This window comes from Esox lucius, chromosome 19, assembly GCF_011004845.1.
Source record: "Esox lucius isolate fEsoLuc1 chromosome 19, fEsoLuc1.pri, whole genome shotgun sequence".
Classification (NCBI taxonomy): domain Eukaryota; kingdom Metazoa; phylum Chordata; class Actinopteri; order Esociformes; family Esocidae; genus Esox; species Esox lucius.
In genome coordinates, this window is record NC_047587.1 from 17555225 (window position 1) to 17572005 (window position 16781).

The following is a 16781-nucleotide window of genomic DNA, read 5'->3' on the forward strand; positions in this document are numbered from 1 at the left end:
CGGGGAAGGAGGACTTCTTCGCTGCCATCTCCGCTGCTGCCTGGCGCCTGGAGATGTTGAGTAAGGGCATTCCGCCGCTGGAGCCCGCCCTGGCTACTTCCCTGGTCCCGGGCCTGAGCACCTGGAGTGACAAGCGCCGTGAAGGACCACGTCTCTGCCAGCCTGGCGGAAAAGCTGTACGCCCTGGCAGTGCAGTCCCTGGCGGCCTGCAACAATGTGGGCTTCCTGGCAGCGGCCGTGGCCGGGACGACCGAGGGTCGCACCTCGCTGTCTCCGGCTGAGGTGAGTGAGGTGGCAAGGGCTTCGGCGGCCATCCTCAAGCTCACCCAGGCTAACTCCCTCTCGGCCGGCCGGGTGATGGCCACGTCAGTGGTGCAGGTCAGACACCGGTGGCTAACGCTCACCTCCCTGAAGGAGCCGGAGAAGATGCCTTTCCTCAACGCTCCGTTGCAGGAGGACGCACTCTTCGGCGCTACGGTCACTGAGGCCCTAGTGCGCCCAAAGAAGGACAGGGAGGAGCCTATCCTGCTGGGTCCCCTTCTGCCGGTCCCTACTTCTTCTTCGGTGCCCGCTGCCCCCCCTGAGGTTTTGGGTTTGTGGAGACCTGGGGGTCGGCTGCATCGCCATCCTCAACATCGCTGTGCCAGGTCTGCGGGCACATCGGAACCAAATGGGGCGCGACCGGTGCAGCGCGACGTGAGGGAACCTCGTCCCCCAAGGTCATCCCCTCCTTCCTGCTGGCAGAATTAGGGAGGCCAGAATGACCCTCCGTTCAAGAGGCGCTGTACCTGACTCTTTGGGGGTAAGTGTCCCTCGGATGCTTCCCCCCACTGTGTGCGTTTTGTGGGGAGCTCCTCTGTGTTGATGAATAAAGCCATGTATGCACATTATTTATCAGTGAGGGAGTCTTCATTGCAGATGGCTGTTGTATGCCTGGGTAGGTTTGATGAGCAGTCTTCCTGCTCTCTGACTGGTCTCTGAATCTGTGGCTCCCCCTACTACCGCCGCGGGGGTCTGAGGATGCCCCGCGGCGGTCGGGGTCACGGAGGCGTACAGTCAATGGCTGGCGACAGCTTCCCAGCTGCGTGCTCGCCTTACTCAGAGTGGCGTCGTCTATGCACACTGCCAGGCTGGTTGGACAAGACACGGAGGAAGGGGTTATGCACTGCAGTTTCACTGCCGGTTTCCCCCGTTCTCAGGGGTCATGGATACAGTTATGGGGTCTCCAGTGAAGGTCGCTGCCCTGCAGGGGGAGATTGCAGACCTTCTAGAGAAGGAGGCAGTGTCTTTAGTCCCGTTGGGGCAGAGGGAGAAGGGGCTGTACTCCCCTTACTTCCCGGTGCCCAAGAAAACTGGAGGCATGAGGCCGATTCTCGACCTGCACGTTTTGAACAAATGCGTGTCAAAGAGGCCTGCACCCCAGGGATTTTTGCATCAGCATCGACTTGAAGGACGCTTCCTTCCATGTCCCAATACTGCCTCGCCACAGGAAGTTCAAGGCCAGGCGTACAAGTACATGTGGATTCCGTTCGGATACGCGTTGGCCCCCGCACTTTCACCAAGTTTGTGGAGGCGGCGTTGGGACTGCTGAGGTGTCAAGAGGTCAGAGTTCTGGCCAGAACCAAAGGATGACCTTTTGGTTCTGGCGCATTCTCACTTTGCCCTACTTTCGTAACTCCAGTTCTATGAGTGGAGCTTCGACCATGGGGTTCATGCCCTGACCGGTCTCTGACTGCTTTTCTCGTGAAAAAAGGTATATCGGGAGACTGAGCAGAGAATGTAGAGTGGGGTGTGACTGAAGCTAGGTACCTGTTTCATTTGTTTGGTGTTCTAGGTACTAAAAACATTCAATCTTCAGGTGTGAAGCCAGTGCAAGGGATTATTAGGGAGAGGTGTGTGAATTCCTCAGCAATCAGGCCTGATTTGGGCCAGCCCTACCCAATATAAATCTGACTTACTAGAGATAGTAAAGAGTAAATTGTGTGTGTTTTTATTTTTTTTCTGTGTTCTTGTCTTTCTCTCAGTATCTATCTGTACAGGATTAATATGTATTTTCTCCTCACACTCTCTGTAGCTGCGTGAAAATGCTCAACCTGTGGTGAGTCTCCACTCCCATGCACATCAGTCATTTTAAGGAAGTGGACCAGACCAGCACTAAACTAATACCACCAAACTATCACGTGCTGGTTGCTCAACCACGCCCTTGACATTTAATTAAACAAATAACATTGTAAACTTTTGGGTTTGAAGCCTTTAATGTGGATTGACTAATGTCCTTTTCACACTACCGGAGTTGGTGTGAAATGTAATTCAAAGGTGTTGAGTTGGACAAGTATACTGGGAATAGTAAACAGATTGTGAATGTCATTTGCAAATCAACACCGAGCTACAACACTGGTTGGCCAACCTGCCAATTTGTACTGTCTGATTAGAGAACATTACAGATGTTTTGTACCAACCGGGTAGCATTCAGTCTGGGTTTGTTCCCTCACTGTTGCATGTTCACTCTCTCCCTCACTGTCACACTTTTGCACTCATTATTTTAACTGTTTAATATTAATGTGAGTTCTCTATTTTACCTATTCATTACTTAACCCATTTAATAAGACAAATAATTAATATTATTATTTTGGTTGTTTGGGTTTTTCTTGGCTCCCTAAGACCCTTACATTAGAAGTGGGTAAGCTTGCCTCATCAACCACCACCATTTTGTAGCAGTATGTTGGTTGTCTTTCAGTGTGTCTATGGGGGTAGTTGACATTTAAGTCTTTTTAAAGTAGCTGCGCAATGAAACTGAGACGTAATGTTGGTATTTGTGACCAAAGCATAAACTGGAGAAAAAACTGAAGTGTGTCTCAGTCTATCTCAAACAGACCTCTACAAGGTATTTAATAGTCGGAAAAGGATAAGTAGGCCATTCAGTGGTCTGGAGAAGGATGAGCCTGCTTAAGTGTTCTACTTTAATATTTTGAATAGCAAGAGAACATAGAAAAGTAGCTTTTTAACAGATATTTTGGATGGAATGTATATCAGTCATTGTAATACTAGATCATGAATCTGGGCACAATGGACAAATCCTTTAAAGTTGTGAGTTTGTGGTGATTGCTGGAACAATAGAGAGGTTACCAAATAATGTTGTTGTTTTTTTGTTCTCTTTACCACTTTTTCAGGTGCTGTTGCTTCTTTAAGCGAAAACGGAAGAAAAACACGCCACGGCAGAAATAAGCTCCTGCTGCCCTGTCTGGTGTTGCTAAGCGGGTTTGGTTTTAAGGAAACTAATGAAGGGACTTTTCCAGTAGGGAGTTGGGAGAGTGACTTCTTATTACAAGACACATGGGATTCTCGCTGACCTGGACCTACAGGCTGGAATGGCATCGACCATCGCCACAGAGACCACAGTGGCTGAACGGATGAATGACTGATTTCGACCTTTGATCCTGACATCTCATCTGCCTCTTTTTTGTGGATTCCTACTGTTGCTATAACAGAGTTTAAAAGTCAAGTGTCCCTCCCGCCCCCTCTGTCTCTGTGAGGACCAGGCTAGTAGTGTAGACACCACCAATCCCCTCTTCTGACTCACCAAACACACTCCCATCCCCAGTAAAAACAGGGCTTAAGCTGTCCCTGGTCGTTTGCTGTTTTTCTATGCATATTTATCTCTGTACATACAGTATGTAGGTGTGAACGTTTGTTTAAATTCATGAATGTGCCCAAATGGCTAATTAGTTCATATGCCACCAAGCCCATCCCACTCCCCGTTCCATTTGACTGTTTTGGAAGTGACACATACCACTACCTAGACTCCCTCTCGATACCCCTTTTATTTATCTGCAGAAATGCCATAGGTGTAAGCAAACGTTAGTAGTCCCACCTTTTGGATGGCTTAGTGGAGTGTGCCACAACATTGCTAAACATGCCTCGACTTCTTTCACCTTAAGGGGCCAGTGAGAAGGGTCTCCGGGTTGATTTGGGATTGGACATAAGTAGTCAGTGTGTGGGTGACAGAAGAGAAGCACTTTCCTAATGCATCCTTACCAGACAATGTTCTTAATGGGAGCACTGAAACTCCTCCTCACCTCATATGATCACTACACTGGGAGTCACTACATCAGTCTGGTGCCCTCATATTCCTGTCTCAAACTATTTCCTTGAATGATACACAACAAAACATGTACACAGCAGTTAGTGGCTCACCGAAGGCATGAGTATGGACATTGTTAACAGATTGGGATTCTACTACGATTATGTTGCTGTGTTTGAGATCCTTGTTTGATACACTGGTCATTATAAAACCTTTTTTTTTTTTTTATTCCAGGTCTTGGTCAGTTGTAAAATATTTGTTGGTGAAATATCGATAATTGATCAGTTAAATAGCATTTTGTGTTGTTTTTGGTAGCATTGCACATACAACTAACTGGTCCCTGTTATCCCTAACAACAGCAAAAGTTTTGTTTCAGCCTGTGGAGAAAAGTGGTTTCCAAATAGTGATTGAAGTTCAGTTTAGCTCTTTTACATCCCAATGTTTAAAACTAGGCTTGGAGTAAAGTGAACAGATCCCAGATATGTATTTTGGGGCAGCTTCTACCTCCAATTTGGACAAAGAGAACAGACTTATCCCAACAGTGTGTAACCCAAATCACTTAAGAATGAAACGCTTTCCCCAACATGCTCTGCGATATATTTGCAGATTTAACAATTTAATACAAAAAAGGAGAGGCATCAGTTGGGCCTAATTGTATGCACGTTTATGCCTGATTTTAAGTCCTGTGTGACCCTCCAAATTAAATGTACCTGTTACTGAGGTTTTGTCTTGTAAAGCGACAGTGGCTGTGGGTTAATATAGTCCACTGTATATTGTTTGAGAATGGAACTTAAATGGCATTACAGTGTGTCCTGAAGTTAAGGGGTTTATTGATTCCCTCGTCAAGGAATTCACTCTGAGTTTAGTCTGCGAGGCGTGACACAATTTGGGGAGGTATGGGGGATTCACCATTAGCTCGCCCATAACTTAGATGCAACTGCTTCCCCTGCTGGCCTTACCATGTAATGCCTTAATCAGACCACATCTCCTCACAGCTCATCAGGACAGGTGTCTGTTCACTGAGACTACACACCAGCCAATAAGAAGACAAGGCTGGTTCCTGTGGAGCAGTGTTTCAGGACTTGAGCCCCGGTGGTACTATCTCTTGTTGTGTGTTCATGTTCTAGACCAGCCTTAATACACCTGAATCCAATTATCACGGGCTTGATGAATCTTTGAGTCAGGTGTGTTATTGCTGGGCTGAAACAGGTCGGCAGTTTGAACCAAGAAGACCTGGACTTTAAAAAAGGAAGCTGTCCAGAGAGAGACTATACAGCTGCCTCATTGTTATTTAGCCTTTGGATGATCCTTGTGGAAACCAGGAAGAGTAGCTGCTTTTGACAATAGCTAATATAATCTTAAATAATGTTTAATCTCCAACTTAAACCAGGTAGAGAAAGCAGAAGATTAAGAAATAAGAGCAACCTCTGTGTTCATCAATGAAAGGAAGTGATGGGGCATTTTTTCCTTCAGACATGCTTATTTGTATTCTTCTGCAGTCAAAACCATTGAGGTTGGGAAATGCTAAATTTGACAATTATATTCTACCCTGTCTGTAAAGTGTTGACAACTGAAGGATTATCGTGTTCCAATGTATTTTGTGTTCGTGTCAACGGTATCTGTGACAGTTTGCCATTTTATTTTATTTTTTTAATAATTGAATGCCCTTGCTTTTTCATGGGGTAGTATTGAGTGCACTTCTGGATCTAATGTTCACCACAGTCATATATAGTGCTGCTTTTGACTTGTTAGAATGGTAGTCTCTGTCTTAACCTTTTTAGATCAGTGGTATTCAAAATTGGATTGCTGTTCACCTTGTTTTAAAGTTGTGATGTTGGGTGGTACATTCTGGTATGAATACCACTGATCTAGATACTAATCATTGGGTTTTATTTCTGTGTGCAATGGAAACCTTGTGAAGAAATCTGTAGCTTTGAAACAAGATTGGAGAAATTGTTTCCTTGCGCTTCTACTGATTAACTCCCCAACAAACAACTCCCAAATGCATGTTTTTTTTTCTTTTTTTTCTTTTTTTTTCTTTTTTTTTTTACACTAATGTATTTTTACAGGCTGTTAAACAATAATACAAGTGATGTCTTCTGGTCTGCAGGAGGACTCGAGTCTTAGCTTGGATTACACTTCTTTGAAGTGTCCACTCCCTAGCGGCCTTTTAGTGATGGACAAGAAGCTCTGTATATTTTTAACAAAGCAGTGTTTTTGTGTACTGTATTCTTCCCTGAAAGTTTGTCTGGGGTAAATGTATTTGCAGTATAAATTACTTGAAATGTACTTGAATGGAAAAATGTGGGAAGAGACTTAGTCAATTGGTTGAATGTCAGGATTTACTCATGCCATTGTCAGGCTAAATGAGCAATGTTCTTAAATGTGAGCATTGAATGTTCCTCATTTATGGATTGATTAATTTATGCACCTGTTATTCAGACTTTCAGACATCACGGCTGGCCACAACAGGCTAACTGTGATGTGGTCATGTCTTGGGCTGTTTTTATTTCATCCTTGTTGATTTCCTCCCATCATTTAAGTAATTTTGGGTTTACAGCATTTGACAGGTAATGTCAGAAATTACTTTTAAAAAAAAAAAATAGGAAGGTTGTTATTCTTACCGGGTCTTTTGACCTGCTATGACACTGGTGTATCATAGAGGTGCAGACCCCAGGTTTTGTCACTCAGCTGAATCCCACATAGTTCTGAATTCGGTCACAAAATCCTCGGACCCCTCTGGGTCATTTTGACGGCTTGCCTTCCTGTTACTACCCCTGTGATGGCAGCGTTTGTTTGAGATGTCACTCGCTGTGTCAGGATGGCTGTTAATAAATGTGTATACATATATGCACCTCAGAGACCAGCCATCACTGTCAAACCCCTGCCCCTGTCTTTGACTTCCCTGCTTTTAAGATGGTTTCATTTTATACACTGGTGTCCAAAGGGTCAGCTGGGTCATTGCAATTTGCTTTTGAAAAACCAATTCAAGTTGCTAGTGTATTTATTTTCACAATTTTAATGCTTAGCACCACCTGCAGTCTTCCCATGCCAGTGCTTTTGTAACAGCCATACCATCTCAGAATTTCGGACATTCCGTGAAATTCCTGTGATTCATTTTTTTAAAGCATTTACTGTTGGTGACTGAGCATTCATAAACTATAATAATTTTGCTTATGATTACAGATTGTTTATTTTATTGAATCCTCTTGATATGCTTGTCTTGTTTGATTCCAGTAACCAAAGTTATAGTTTTTTTCTTTTTGTCTTGTATTTGTCCTTCCTTATTATTGGAACCACTGACTTCAATACATACTTGAAAAATGTTGCCACAGTTTCTGCAGCATGTACAGTCACCTCTAAATGATCTAGATGCTACAAATTGGATGTGGCTTTTTACCTTCATCAAAGTTTAGATGACAACTGAATCTGATGGCTGTGTCCGGTTGATACTCCTTGTCTTCTCCATACTGCATCAGTGGGTAAATTAATTCAACTTGAGGTTTTCTCATTGGCTGTAAGCACAAGGTTATTTTACTGCAATGCTACGTATATTCAAAGAATTGTGTCCTGCTTGAATGAAACAGGTCTTCCAGGGCCTTAATGACCATTTTCCTCTGTTATTTTTTAATTCCCACTTTCACCCCACAACATTTCTCCATCACCTTGATATTCCAGAGACCATTTATCCCCAGTTCCTTTCATTTTCAACTGTGTAACGCACGAGCTGTAAAGACTGCTCAAATGAGGTAAAGACTTTTTCCTAACTTTACTTTCAGAGTTGCTTATATACTGTAGAGCTCCTGTTAGAGACAATACTGCAATATTGTACTGATTATTTTAAATTTGTAATTTGTGTGAAGTTGATTTATTTGTTTTGTTAAAATTGGAGTCTATTTTCTCTACCTGTTTTAATTTCTCCCTCTTCAAAGCTGTGGAAAATGTGTATAATGCTATGAGAGCTTCAGTCTCCTGTTCTGGTAATGGTTTCAAAGATATGAATATTATAGTAAAGTCCTAAAATTGTATTATGAATATTGTGTTAAAACATGAATGTTACTTAAATGTATTTCAACGCTTTGATTAAGGGCTCCAATTGTGAACAACCTCCTTGGTTTTTATTTTAGAGTTTTAGATTACTTTTTTTACAGAAATTGAAAAAGGTCTAGACTCTGTCTTAAAATGTCTACTTCCCAGAGGCCTCAAGTGAAACTTGTCATAGGACCTTAACATTTTTATTCCCTCCACACTAAAAGGGAAACTCAAGTTTGCACCCTTTTTTTATGTAAAATAAAAAACTTCTCCTAATCTTTACTCTTGGCCCTGTGTTTCATTTGGTCCTTTTTCATAGTAGAAATACATGACATTGTTTTCTGATTAATAATGTGCTTTTTGTCTTAGATTCATTCATGATTATAAACATGGAAATACTGCACATCCATGACATCAAGATTTCTTGAATTTAAAACACAGCCTGGAATTGTGAATCATTGGCCAGAGTAGAAAATTGGAATTGCAGTCTACAATCTCATTGTCAACTCAAAAATGCAATATTTTGACAGCCCCTAAGCACTTGACATAGGAATTTTCCCTCAAGGTGGATTCTCCATCAAATCGCTTATGAGTGCACTCTGATGTGTAGATGTAAAACGTCATTTCAGGGCTTAGAGTTTGGTGGCTGTCTACTTCGCTATTGGAGTCCAGGAACTATTCTCAAGAAGTGTCCTCTGCTCAATAGAATACAGGTGCTGGTCATAAAATTTGAATATCATCAAAAAGCTGATTTCAGTAATTCCATTCAAAAAGTGAAACTTGTATATTATATTCATTCATTAAACACACTGATATTTCAAATGTTTATTTATTTTTATTGTGATGATTATAACTGACAACTAATGAAAATCCCAAATTCAATATCTTTGAAAATTTGAATATTACTTAAGATCAATACAAAACAATATATTTTTAGAAATGTTGGCCAACTGAAAAGTATGAACATGAAAAGTATGAGCATGTACAGCACTGAATACTTAGTTGGGGCTCCTTTTGCCTGAATTACTGCAGCAATGCGGCGTGGCATGGAGTCGATCAGTTTGTGGCACTGCTCAGGTCTCATGAGAGCCCAGGTTGCTCTGATAGTGGCCTTCCACTCTTCTGCATTGTTAGGTCTTGCATATCGCATCTTCCTCTTCACAATACCCCATAGATTTTCTATAGGGTTATGGTCAGGTTTGCTGGCCAATTAAGAACAGAGATACCATGGTCCTTAAATCAGGTACTGGTAGCTTTGGGACTGTGTGCAGGTGCCAAGTTCTGTTGGAAAATGAAATCTGCATCTCCATAAAGTTGGTCAGCAGCAGGAAGCATGAAGTGCTCTAAAACTTCCTGGTAGATGGCTGCGTTGACCTTGGACCTCAAAACACAGTGGACCAACACCAGCAGATGACATGGCACCCCAAATCATCACTGACTGTGGAAACTTTACACTGGACTTCAAGCAATGTGGATTCTGTGCCTCTCCTCTCTTCCTCCAGGCTCTGGGACCTTGATTTCCAAAGGAAATGCAAAATGTACTTTCATCAGAGAACATAACTCAGCAGCAGTCCAGTCCTTTATGTCTTTAGCCCAGGCGAGACGAATCTGAGAGCTGGAATGCGACAGCTGAAACCCATGTCTTGCGTACGTCTGTGCGTGGTGGTTCTTGAAGCACTGACTCCAGCAGCAGTCCACTCTTTGTGAATCTCCCCCACATTTTTTAATGGGTTTTGTTTCACAATCCTCTCCAGGGTGCGGTTATCCCTGTTGCTTGTACATTTTTTTCTACCACATCTTTTCCTGCCCTTCGCCTCTCTATTAATGTGCTTGGACACAGCTCTGTGAACAGCCAGCCTCTTTAGCTATGACCTTTTGTGTTTTGCCCTCCTTGTGCAAGGTGTCAATGGTCATCTTTTAGACAGCTGTCAAGTCAGCAGTCTTCCCCATGATTGTGTTGCCTACAGAACTCGACTGAGAGACCATTTAAAGGCAGTTGCAGATGTTTTGGGTTAATTAGCTGATTAGAGTGTGGTACCAGGTGTCTTCAATATTGAACCTTTTCACGATATTCAAATTTTCTGAGGTACTGAATTTGGGGTTTTCATTAGTTGTCAGTTATAATCATCAAAATTAAAAGAAATAAACACTTGAAATATATCAGTCTGTGTGGAATGAATCTATACATTATAAAAGTTTCATATTTTGAATGGAATTACTGAAATAAATCAACTTTTTGATGATATTCTAATTTTATGTCCAGCACCTGTAGAGTTAGGGTTAGCTGTCACTGACGTCATTTTTAGAGGTACAGTCGTTGATGTAGAATGAGAGTGCTTATCCTTCCAGTGGTCGAGTGCTGAGGGATGAATAGTACAAAATGTACATGTCCATCTTAATGTGGCATCCAATTGCTGAGGAAGAACATCAGGAGTATGTTGGGTCATCGGTAACCTAAATGTTCCAGGAGAGAATCCCTGAGCTAATGTGAAAAATGCCTGGAAAGTACAGTACCTTCTGAAGCAGTACTACTGGTGTTTTCAGGCCATGATAATTAACAAAAAACACATGTACCATAGTATGTTTTTATTGTACTACCATGGTAAATGCTTATCAAGGGGAAAAACAAACGTTGCCGTTTTAAGCATTATCATAGTTGCCCAATGTGTGTTTTTATCTGTATTCTCTTAACATTGGTGGACAACACCTTTATGCGCACGGCTGGACAGCATAGAGCACATTTTATTACGTATTTTACAACGACTATTGAGTTAGGAGATATTTTATGTAGAATACTGATAGAACGAGGATACTGCACCACTAGGGGAGATCGTTTATCTTTTGCTTTGAGTTTCCACTTCCGCGTACTATCTTATTAAACTTCCGCTCATTCGTTTCTTTGGCCTCTTTTGCCAGCCCTATTCAACATGGTGGGTACTAGAACATTTATAACCGCTTTTAATCTATCGTAATCCTCTCTTTTTAACCAGCCATGATGGTGTTTTTATTATTAAGAGTGAAATGTAGGTTGTTTTACTCAGTCACGTTGACATATTGAGATGGAATGCCCTTCCTAGAAGTTATGTGAATAATATTGTGTGTTGTGGTTTTCGAGATGCTAGCGGAAGAAGCAGTACAGCAGCCTTTGGCTGTCCGCGAACGACCACGTTTTCAAGATTTTGATTTGATTGCAGTCATGAAAGAATCGCAATACCCTTACTGTTGCACCCTCATTATCCGTTGCTTGGATAATTCGTTAGTGGTTTTGCAACTGCTTGGTTTAAGTAGGAAATTAAATTTGTTGGGGATACTGATTAGCATTAATTTGGCTAACTACAGTACTTGATGCCAATCAACTACAGTACTCTTATGCACTTTTGCTTATGTAGGATACCTGTCGTTGTTGACTTAGTTTGATAACATCATTTGCCCTTTTCTTGGGCTTCTTGCATGTAAGTTATTCGAGATAGTCTTGTTTCTAGGTAGGTGAAGAGCCTATGGTAGCTAGCAAGGTTGAATGCAAGTTGTGGGAACGTTATACAACGCTAACTACAACGATGTCACACTAATGGATTCTCATGCTTTAAACCCTGTCTCGAAAGTGACTATGGCTTTGATTAGTGGCCCGGTCATTGATAATACAGGAAGAGTCAAATGAGAGCCTTTCCCGTGTCCGATGGGTCATAAGTCCCTACCGAACCCCGTTTCTCTCAGACATGTTTAGCTGAGAATTTAGGCCCTTTCTGATTGTTTAGGACACTAGAATAACTTTTTAATGTAAACACTTGTTTTACAGGGACGAGTCAGGACTAAGACGGTAAAAAAGGCCGCCCGGGTCATCATTGAGAAGTATTACACCCGGCTGGGAAATGACTTCCACACAAACAAGAGGGTGTGCGAGGAGATCGCCATCATCCCCAGCAAGAAGCTGCGTAACAAGATTGCAGGGTGAGTTTGGCGTGGGACGAAATGTGAAAGGTCACAGTAGGTGTCTTAATGGGGTCAGGGAAGGGGACCTGTGGGCTGTGTTTCTGCATCTCCCTGGTGGCATTGAACTCGTTCATTCAGATTGACCCGTGAGGACATCGTGCGTCTGGGCCTGGTGTCACCTTGCGATGCCAGTTCCGTCCAACTTTCAAGTGTCAGTTTGTGGTGGTTGTTCCTGTTTGTGTTTCTAATAACATTGGCAGAGTGAAATTCAAAAGGACTTAAAATGTGATTGTGATGAAGAAATGCAAACGTAACGGTAGTAGCTGTATGTTTATGGTCAATGCACCGTGTTGCCAACATGATCAAGTGGGGCAGTTTGCTGTTTTTAGAAGGGTTCTGTTGTCTTTGGGTGTGTACCTGAGGCGGAATTATCTGCTTCAGTGAGAATGGCCACGGTCCCCTGCTCATGTCATATGCTTCAACTAATGGCTTCAATTGATATGTACAACACCTGGACAGAGGAACACCCAATGTAAGGGACAACATGGCAGCATTAATCCTTCGTCCCTGTCTTGGAAGGTGTTTAAGTGCCGGTGCTAGACATTGTGGTGCAATTATTTTATTTTTTTTGTTCTGTCTTAATTTTCAGGACCAGATTTAATACGCTACCATTCATTTCACTCCAATACACAATATTGTCTCTAGACACTGGGAGTATCTTTCAGGAAAGTGCAACACTTAACCGTGGGGTGTTTGCGTGTGACAAGAATTTTGCCTATTTGCACAATTTAAAAAAAATGCAAATCTGGCCACAAGTCATATTCATCTAGATAAAACCAATGTGTTTTTAAAAAGATGGAACAGATGTATTGTAGCGCATGTTTTTTTTTTTTTTCCACTTCTGTGCTGTACTTTCCCACAGTTTGTGTTATTAGTAATGTTATGGTAGTGTTTCAGTTGCTGGGCATTCCTATGGCTTGTATGTAACCTTAAAGGGCTTTTTCTACTTCTCCAGTCAGATTAGCTTGCGGTAACCATTATACCTGCATCAAGTATGTGGGTTATGGGTGTTCTTGTCAACTGGTTGGTGGGTTCTGGGTCACATGAGGGATTATAACAGAGAGCCTGTCAAAACCAAATTTAATTTTCTAAGGCTCTAGCTTAAACCTTTTCCACAACTTTGACAATGCTGCTGTTCCAACAGGTTGGATTTCTAAAACACTAGTTGTACTAATGTGGTTGAACTGTGCTACAATGGTTAGGAGAGATTGATTTGATTTATATCCTTGATCTTGCACATTTTCAGATTTTGCTCCACAAAACCTTGTATCGAGTGACATGGCATTACTGTTGCCATAGCCATTGATAGTACAGGAACAGTGACTTTGAAAGCTTCCACAAACATGGCTGGGACCTAATTTTCTAACATGTCTTATACTTATTCCACATGTCTTATGTTTTATACTGATTCCCTGTTGTCATGTAATGCTATGAAAATTCTAGTTGTCTGTGGTTTAACTGGGTTCTGAATTGCGTTCTCAGGTATGTGACCCATCTGATGAAGCGCATCCAGAGGGGCCCCGTCAGAGGCATTTCCATCAAGCTCCAGGAGGAGGAGAGGGAGAGGAGGGACAACTATGTCCCAGAGGTAAGTATCCCTCACTCCGATTCAAAGAATATCAGATCTGTAAAAGGTTGTAGGATCAATTCAAAATTCATGCACTTGTTGAGGTATGTTGGTTTGATAATCAGTGGCATAATCCTTCTTTGAACAGGCTATAGTGAGTCTGCCCATGGGAATTGTTTGGTTTAAGCTATGCATTCATTAGGGTTTTCACTAGTTAACTGCTTTTGGTGATCCATGATCTCATTGCTTTTCTGCCCTTGGTAATCTTAAGTTTAGATAAGTAGATGAGGTAGGCCTGCAGGAATTGATATGCCCTGTATCGAAAGTGATTATGGTATGACTGTTGCCATATTCATTGATAGTACAGGTATAGTGACTTTTGAAAGCTTTTCCCGTGTTTGTTGGAACACTGTTTCCTGTCAAACCCTGTATCTTTCAAACAGACATCACAAACCTTGCCCCAGTAACTGCAACTTGCTCTGAATTTCAGTGCCTTTTTTTCATTTTTATGCACGCTATTGTGTGCGCTGACGTGTTTCAATTAGCACACAAAGAATGTCATTGTGTCTCTTTCCAGGTTTCTGCTCTTGACCAGGAGATCATTGAGGTGGACCCTGACACCAAGGAGATGCTCAAACTACTAGTAAGTCCCCCACTGGTAGATACATTTAGCATTAAGCATAAAGTTACTGCCCGGTGGTTAAATACTTGAAAATGTGTGTTCTGTAGTAAATGTCTGTTTGGAATAACTTTTTTCACTGTTTCAGATGTTTTAGAATTTGTCTCCAATATATGCTTTGGCTAAGTGTGAATGAGTCAGCATGTAATTTATGCCACTGCACTTGGACTTCCCTAGGAAGTTTATTTAACCCTGTATCGAAAGTGACATGGCCTTGCTGTTGCCATAGTCATTGATAGTACAGGAACAGTGACTTTGAAAGCTTTTCCCGTGTTTGTTGGAAAATCAGTTCCCCTCAAACCCTGTGTCTTTCAAACATTTTCAGATGCTATAGCACAGTAAATGTACTCACTGATGAGACAATAGATTATTTGATTTATGAACCTGTGGTGTATTCTGGTTGTTACGCGATAATGAAATGCCAATCTTCCACTTTGCTCCAGGACTTCGGCAGTCTGTCCAATCTGCAGGTCACCCAGCCAACTGTTGGAATGAACTTCAAGACACCCAGAGGAGTCTAGGCGTTTGTATAATATCTTAATAAAAAACAAACCAAAAAATGCAAAGTGTCTCTAGTGGTGTTGCTGTGTAGAAGGGGAAACATTAGTGTACACTCCAATTTCAGAAAGGGCAAATGTTTAATCAAGCAGTGTAGGGGAATTCTGTTCTTAATTGGCTGACTTGATGGAAATATTTTAATTGTGCTAAGTCCTTGTTCTTCAATTGAACTGCCATTTGAGGCTTGTGCAGAGGTCTGTTTCTTATATACATATCTAACATTACAAGCACCAATAAAGCAGTACTGGGTCGCAAGTCATCGGTTTACATTACGTTTCAGACCGTACTGTCATGAAGTGTAATACCAGTGTGACCTATGGTCATGTTTTACAGCTCTCTAGATGGCACCTTTAAGTTTGGTGTTACACACTATACGAAAATTGAAAGACATGAAATGTCAACTATTTGGGAAGATGTTCTGTTACATGTTTAGGGAAAAACATGGTTAAAGTAAACCTACAGACAAGTTTTGGACCAATGTCCACCCGGTACTGTTCTAGGTTGTACCTAGGTGCTAGACACTGGTTTTAACATGTTATTCCTGTGCTCTGAATGATTCATGCCAAGGTGACTGTTAAATTACCACTTCCTCTTCATAGTGCTTAGCTTGTCTGGGCACTAGGAAGACCTGAGTCTGGAGTATGCCCTGTAAGCAGGATCTGGAACATCATGGGGGGCTGACTCCAAGTGGTGAGACCTCGTAGGGTGTCAACCAACTTTCAGGATCAACCTGATTTGTTTGGTTTTGAGGTTCTTCAGTTAATTGAACTGTTAGGTTCCCTGATACAGAGGTTCTGTGACCTTTAGAGTTATGTTGTCCTTTGAGGTGGTTTCTTGCAATCTGCTGGGAGAACTGCAATATTTTAAGGCCATACTGAACAGGTATAAAAACACTTTGATACAGATACCACAGCATGAATAGTTTTTTTTTTTTTTTACAGAGCCCATATTTCTCCTGGACTGGTTATGCCACTACTTATCAGCTGTAATAGAAACTACTTAGTACCTTGATAAAAAAATTACAGAACCCTTTTCTAAACCTTAAATTGCAATGAAAAGTAACAGTTTTATTTCCTTTCAAAGTCTACTGAGTCGACCCTTCTAATGGGTTCATTAGAATTCTGGTCAGAACTTAATCACTTAAGGGTTTTTTGGAAAATGGAAGATTTGGTTTCCAAATCCTTAACCATTGCTGAGTTTAGAAAAATAAGCAATTTACATCATAATCCTATCAGATAAGAAATCGACTTTGATAGTTCCTACCTATCTGCACTCTAATTGGCATGTTTGAGTCCTTTTGCACACAACACAAACTCAATCATTTGCACTTGTCATAGATACTTTCATCCACACTCATTGTACAAATACCCTTACACTCATGCATCTAGTCCACGTTGTCACGTAGGCCTACATCATGATTGCTGACGCTAAACACCGGTCACTTTCCATTTTCATTCATAACATTTTGCGGCTGTCGCCCAATTCTTATTTTAAAATACAAATGTTGCTTTAATAGCAGCTACCATGGTATGAAACTAAACATCCAGTGCTTTGAGGTAGCCTACAGTTGTTGAAATTTAGGATATTTATGAAAGCTGCACCATGTACCTAAATGTATTACAAATATGTTTTAAGTGCTGTTCAGGACAACTAGAAACGGAAAATTGAGAGACCTTAACGATGAATTACAAAATAAGTTATTACACACTTTAATGCACAATATGGAGAGCTGTGTTACATTTAGGAGACACTAGATAAACTCCAGGACGGCTTGGGCCGCGTTTACACAGGCAGCCCAATCCGAATCTTTTTTCTTTTGACTTACGACTTTAGATCTTTGACACGCGTGATCTGTTTGTTGAAAACACGGGGGT

At 41.7% G+C, this 16781-nt stretch overlaps 2 protein-coding genes and 3 non-coding genes across 17 annotated transcripts in view; all 5 read left to right on the forward strand.

Moving 5' to 3' along the window:
* Positions 1–8395, forward strand: part of LOC105018395 (casein kinase I) — a 40867-nt gene extending 32472 nt beyond the window's left edge. For 9 of the 13 annotated variants that reach the window (XM_020040223.3, XM_029115195.2, XM_020040222.3 and 6 more), the window contains 2 exons: positions 2075–2098; positions 3171–8395. In XM_020040223.3, the coding sequence (XP_019895782.1) occupies positions 2075–2098; positions 3171–3225 (79 nt within the window). In that variant the 3' untranslated portion in view covers positions 3226–8395. The remainder of the gene's footprint in view (positions 1–2074; positions 2099–3170) is intronic. The other 4 variants (XM_029115196.2, XM_010883777.5, XM_020040224.3 and 1 more) reach the window with 1 other exon arrangement.
* A 2574-nt stretch (positions 8396–10969) lies between these two features.
* zgc:114188 (40S ribosomal protein S17) lies at positions 10970–14915 on the forward strand. Its single transcript, XM_010883779.3, has 5 exons — positions 10970–11043; positions 11910–12061; positions 13586–13691; positions 14248–14313; positions 14793–14915. The coding sequence occupies exons 1-5, from the start codon at positions 11041–11043 to the stop codon at positions 14868–14870; spliced, it is 405 nt and encodes a 134-aa protein (XP_010882081.2). The 5' UTR covers positions 10970–11040; the 3' UTR covers positions 14871–14915.
* Positions 11702–11830, forward strand: LOC114829668. Its single transcript, XR_003777542.1, has one exon. It is a non-coding gene; the product is annotated as a small nucleolar RNA SNORA71 (small nucleolar RNA).
* Positions 13983–14112, forward strand: LOC114829665. The gene has a single exon (XR_003777539.1). It is a non-coding gene; the product is annotated as a small nucleolar RNA SNORA71 (small nucleolar RNA).
* On the forward strand, positions 14540–14667 carry LOC114829667. Its single transcript, XR_003777541.1, has one exon. It is a non-coding gene; the product is annotated as a small nucleolar RNA SNORA71 (small nucleolar RNA).
* Positions 14916–16781: the final 1866 nt, after the last annotated feature.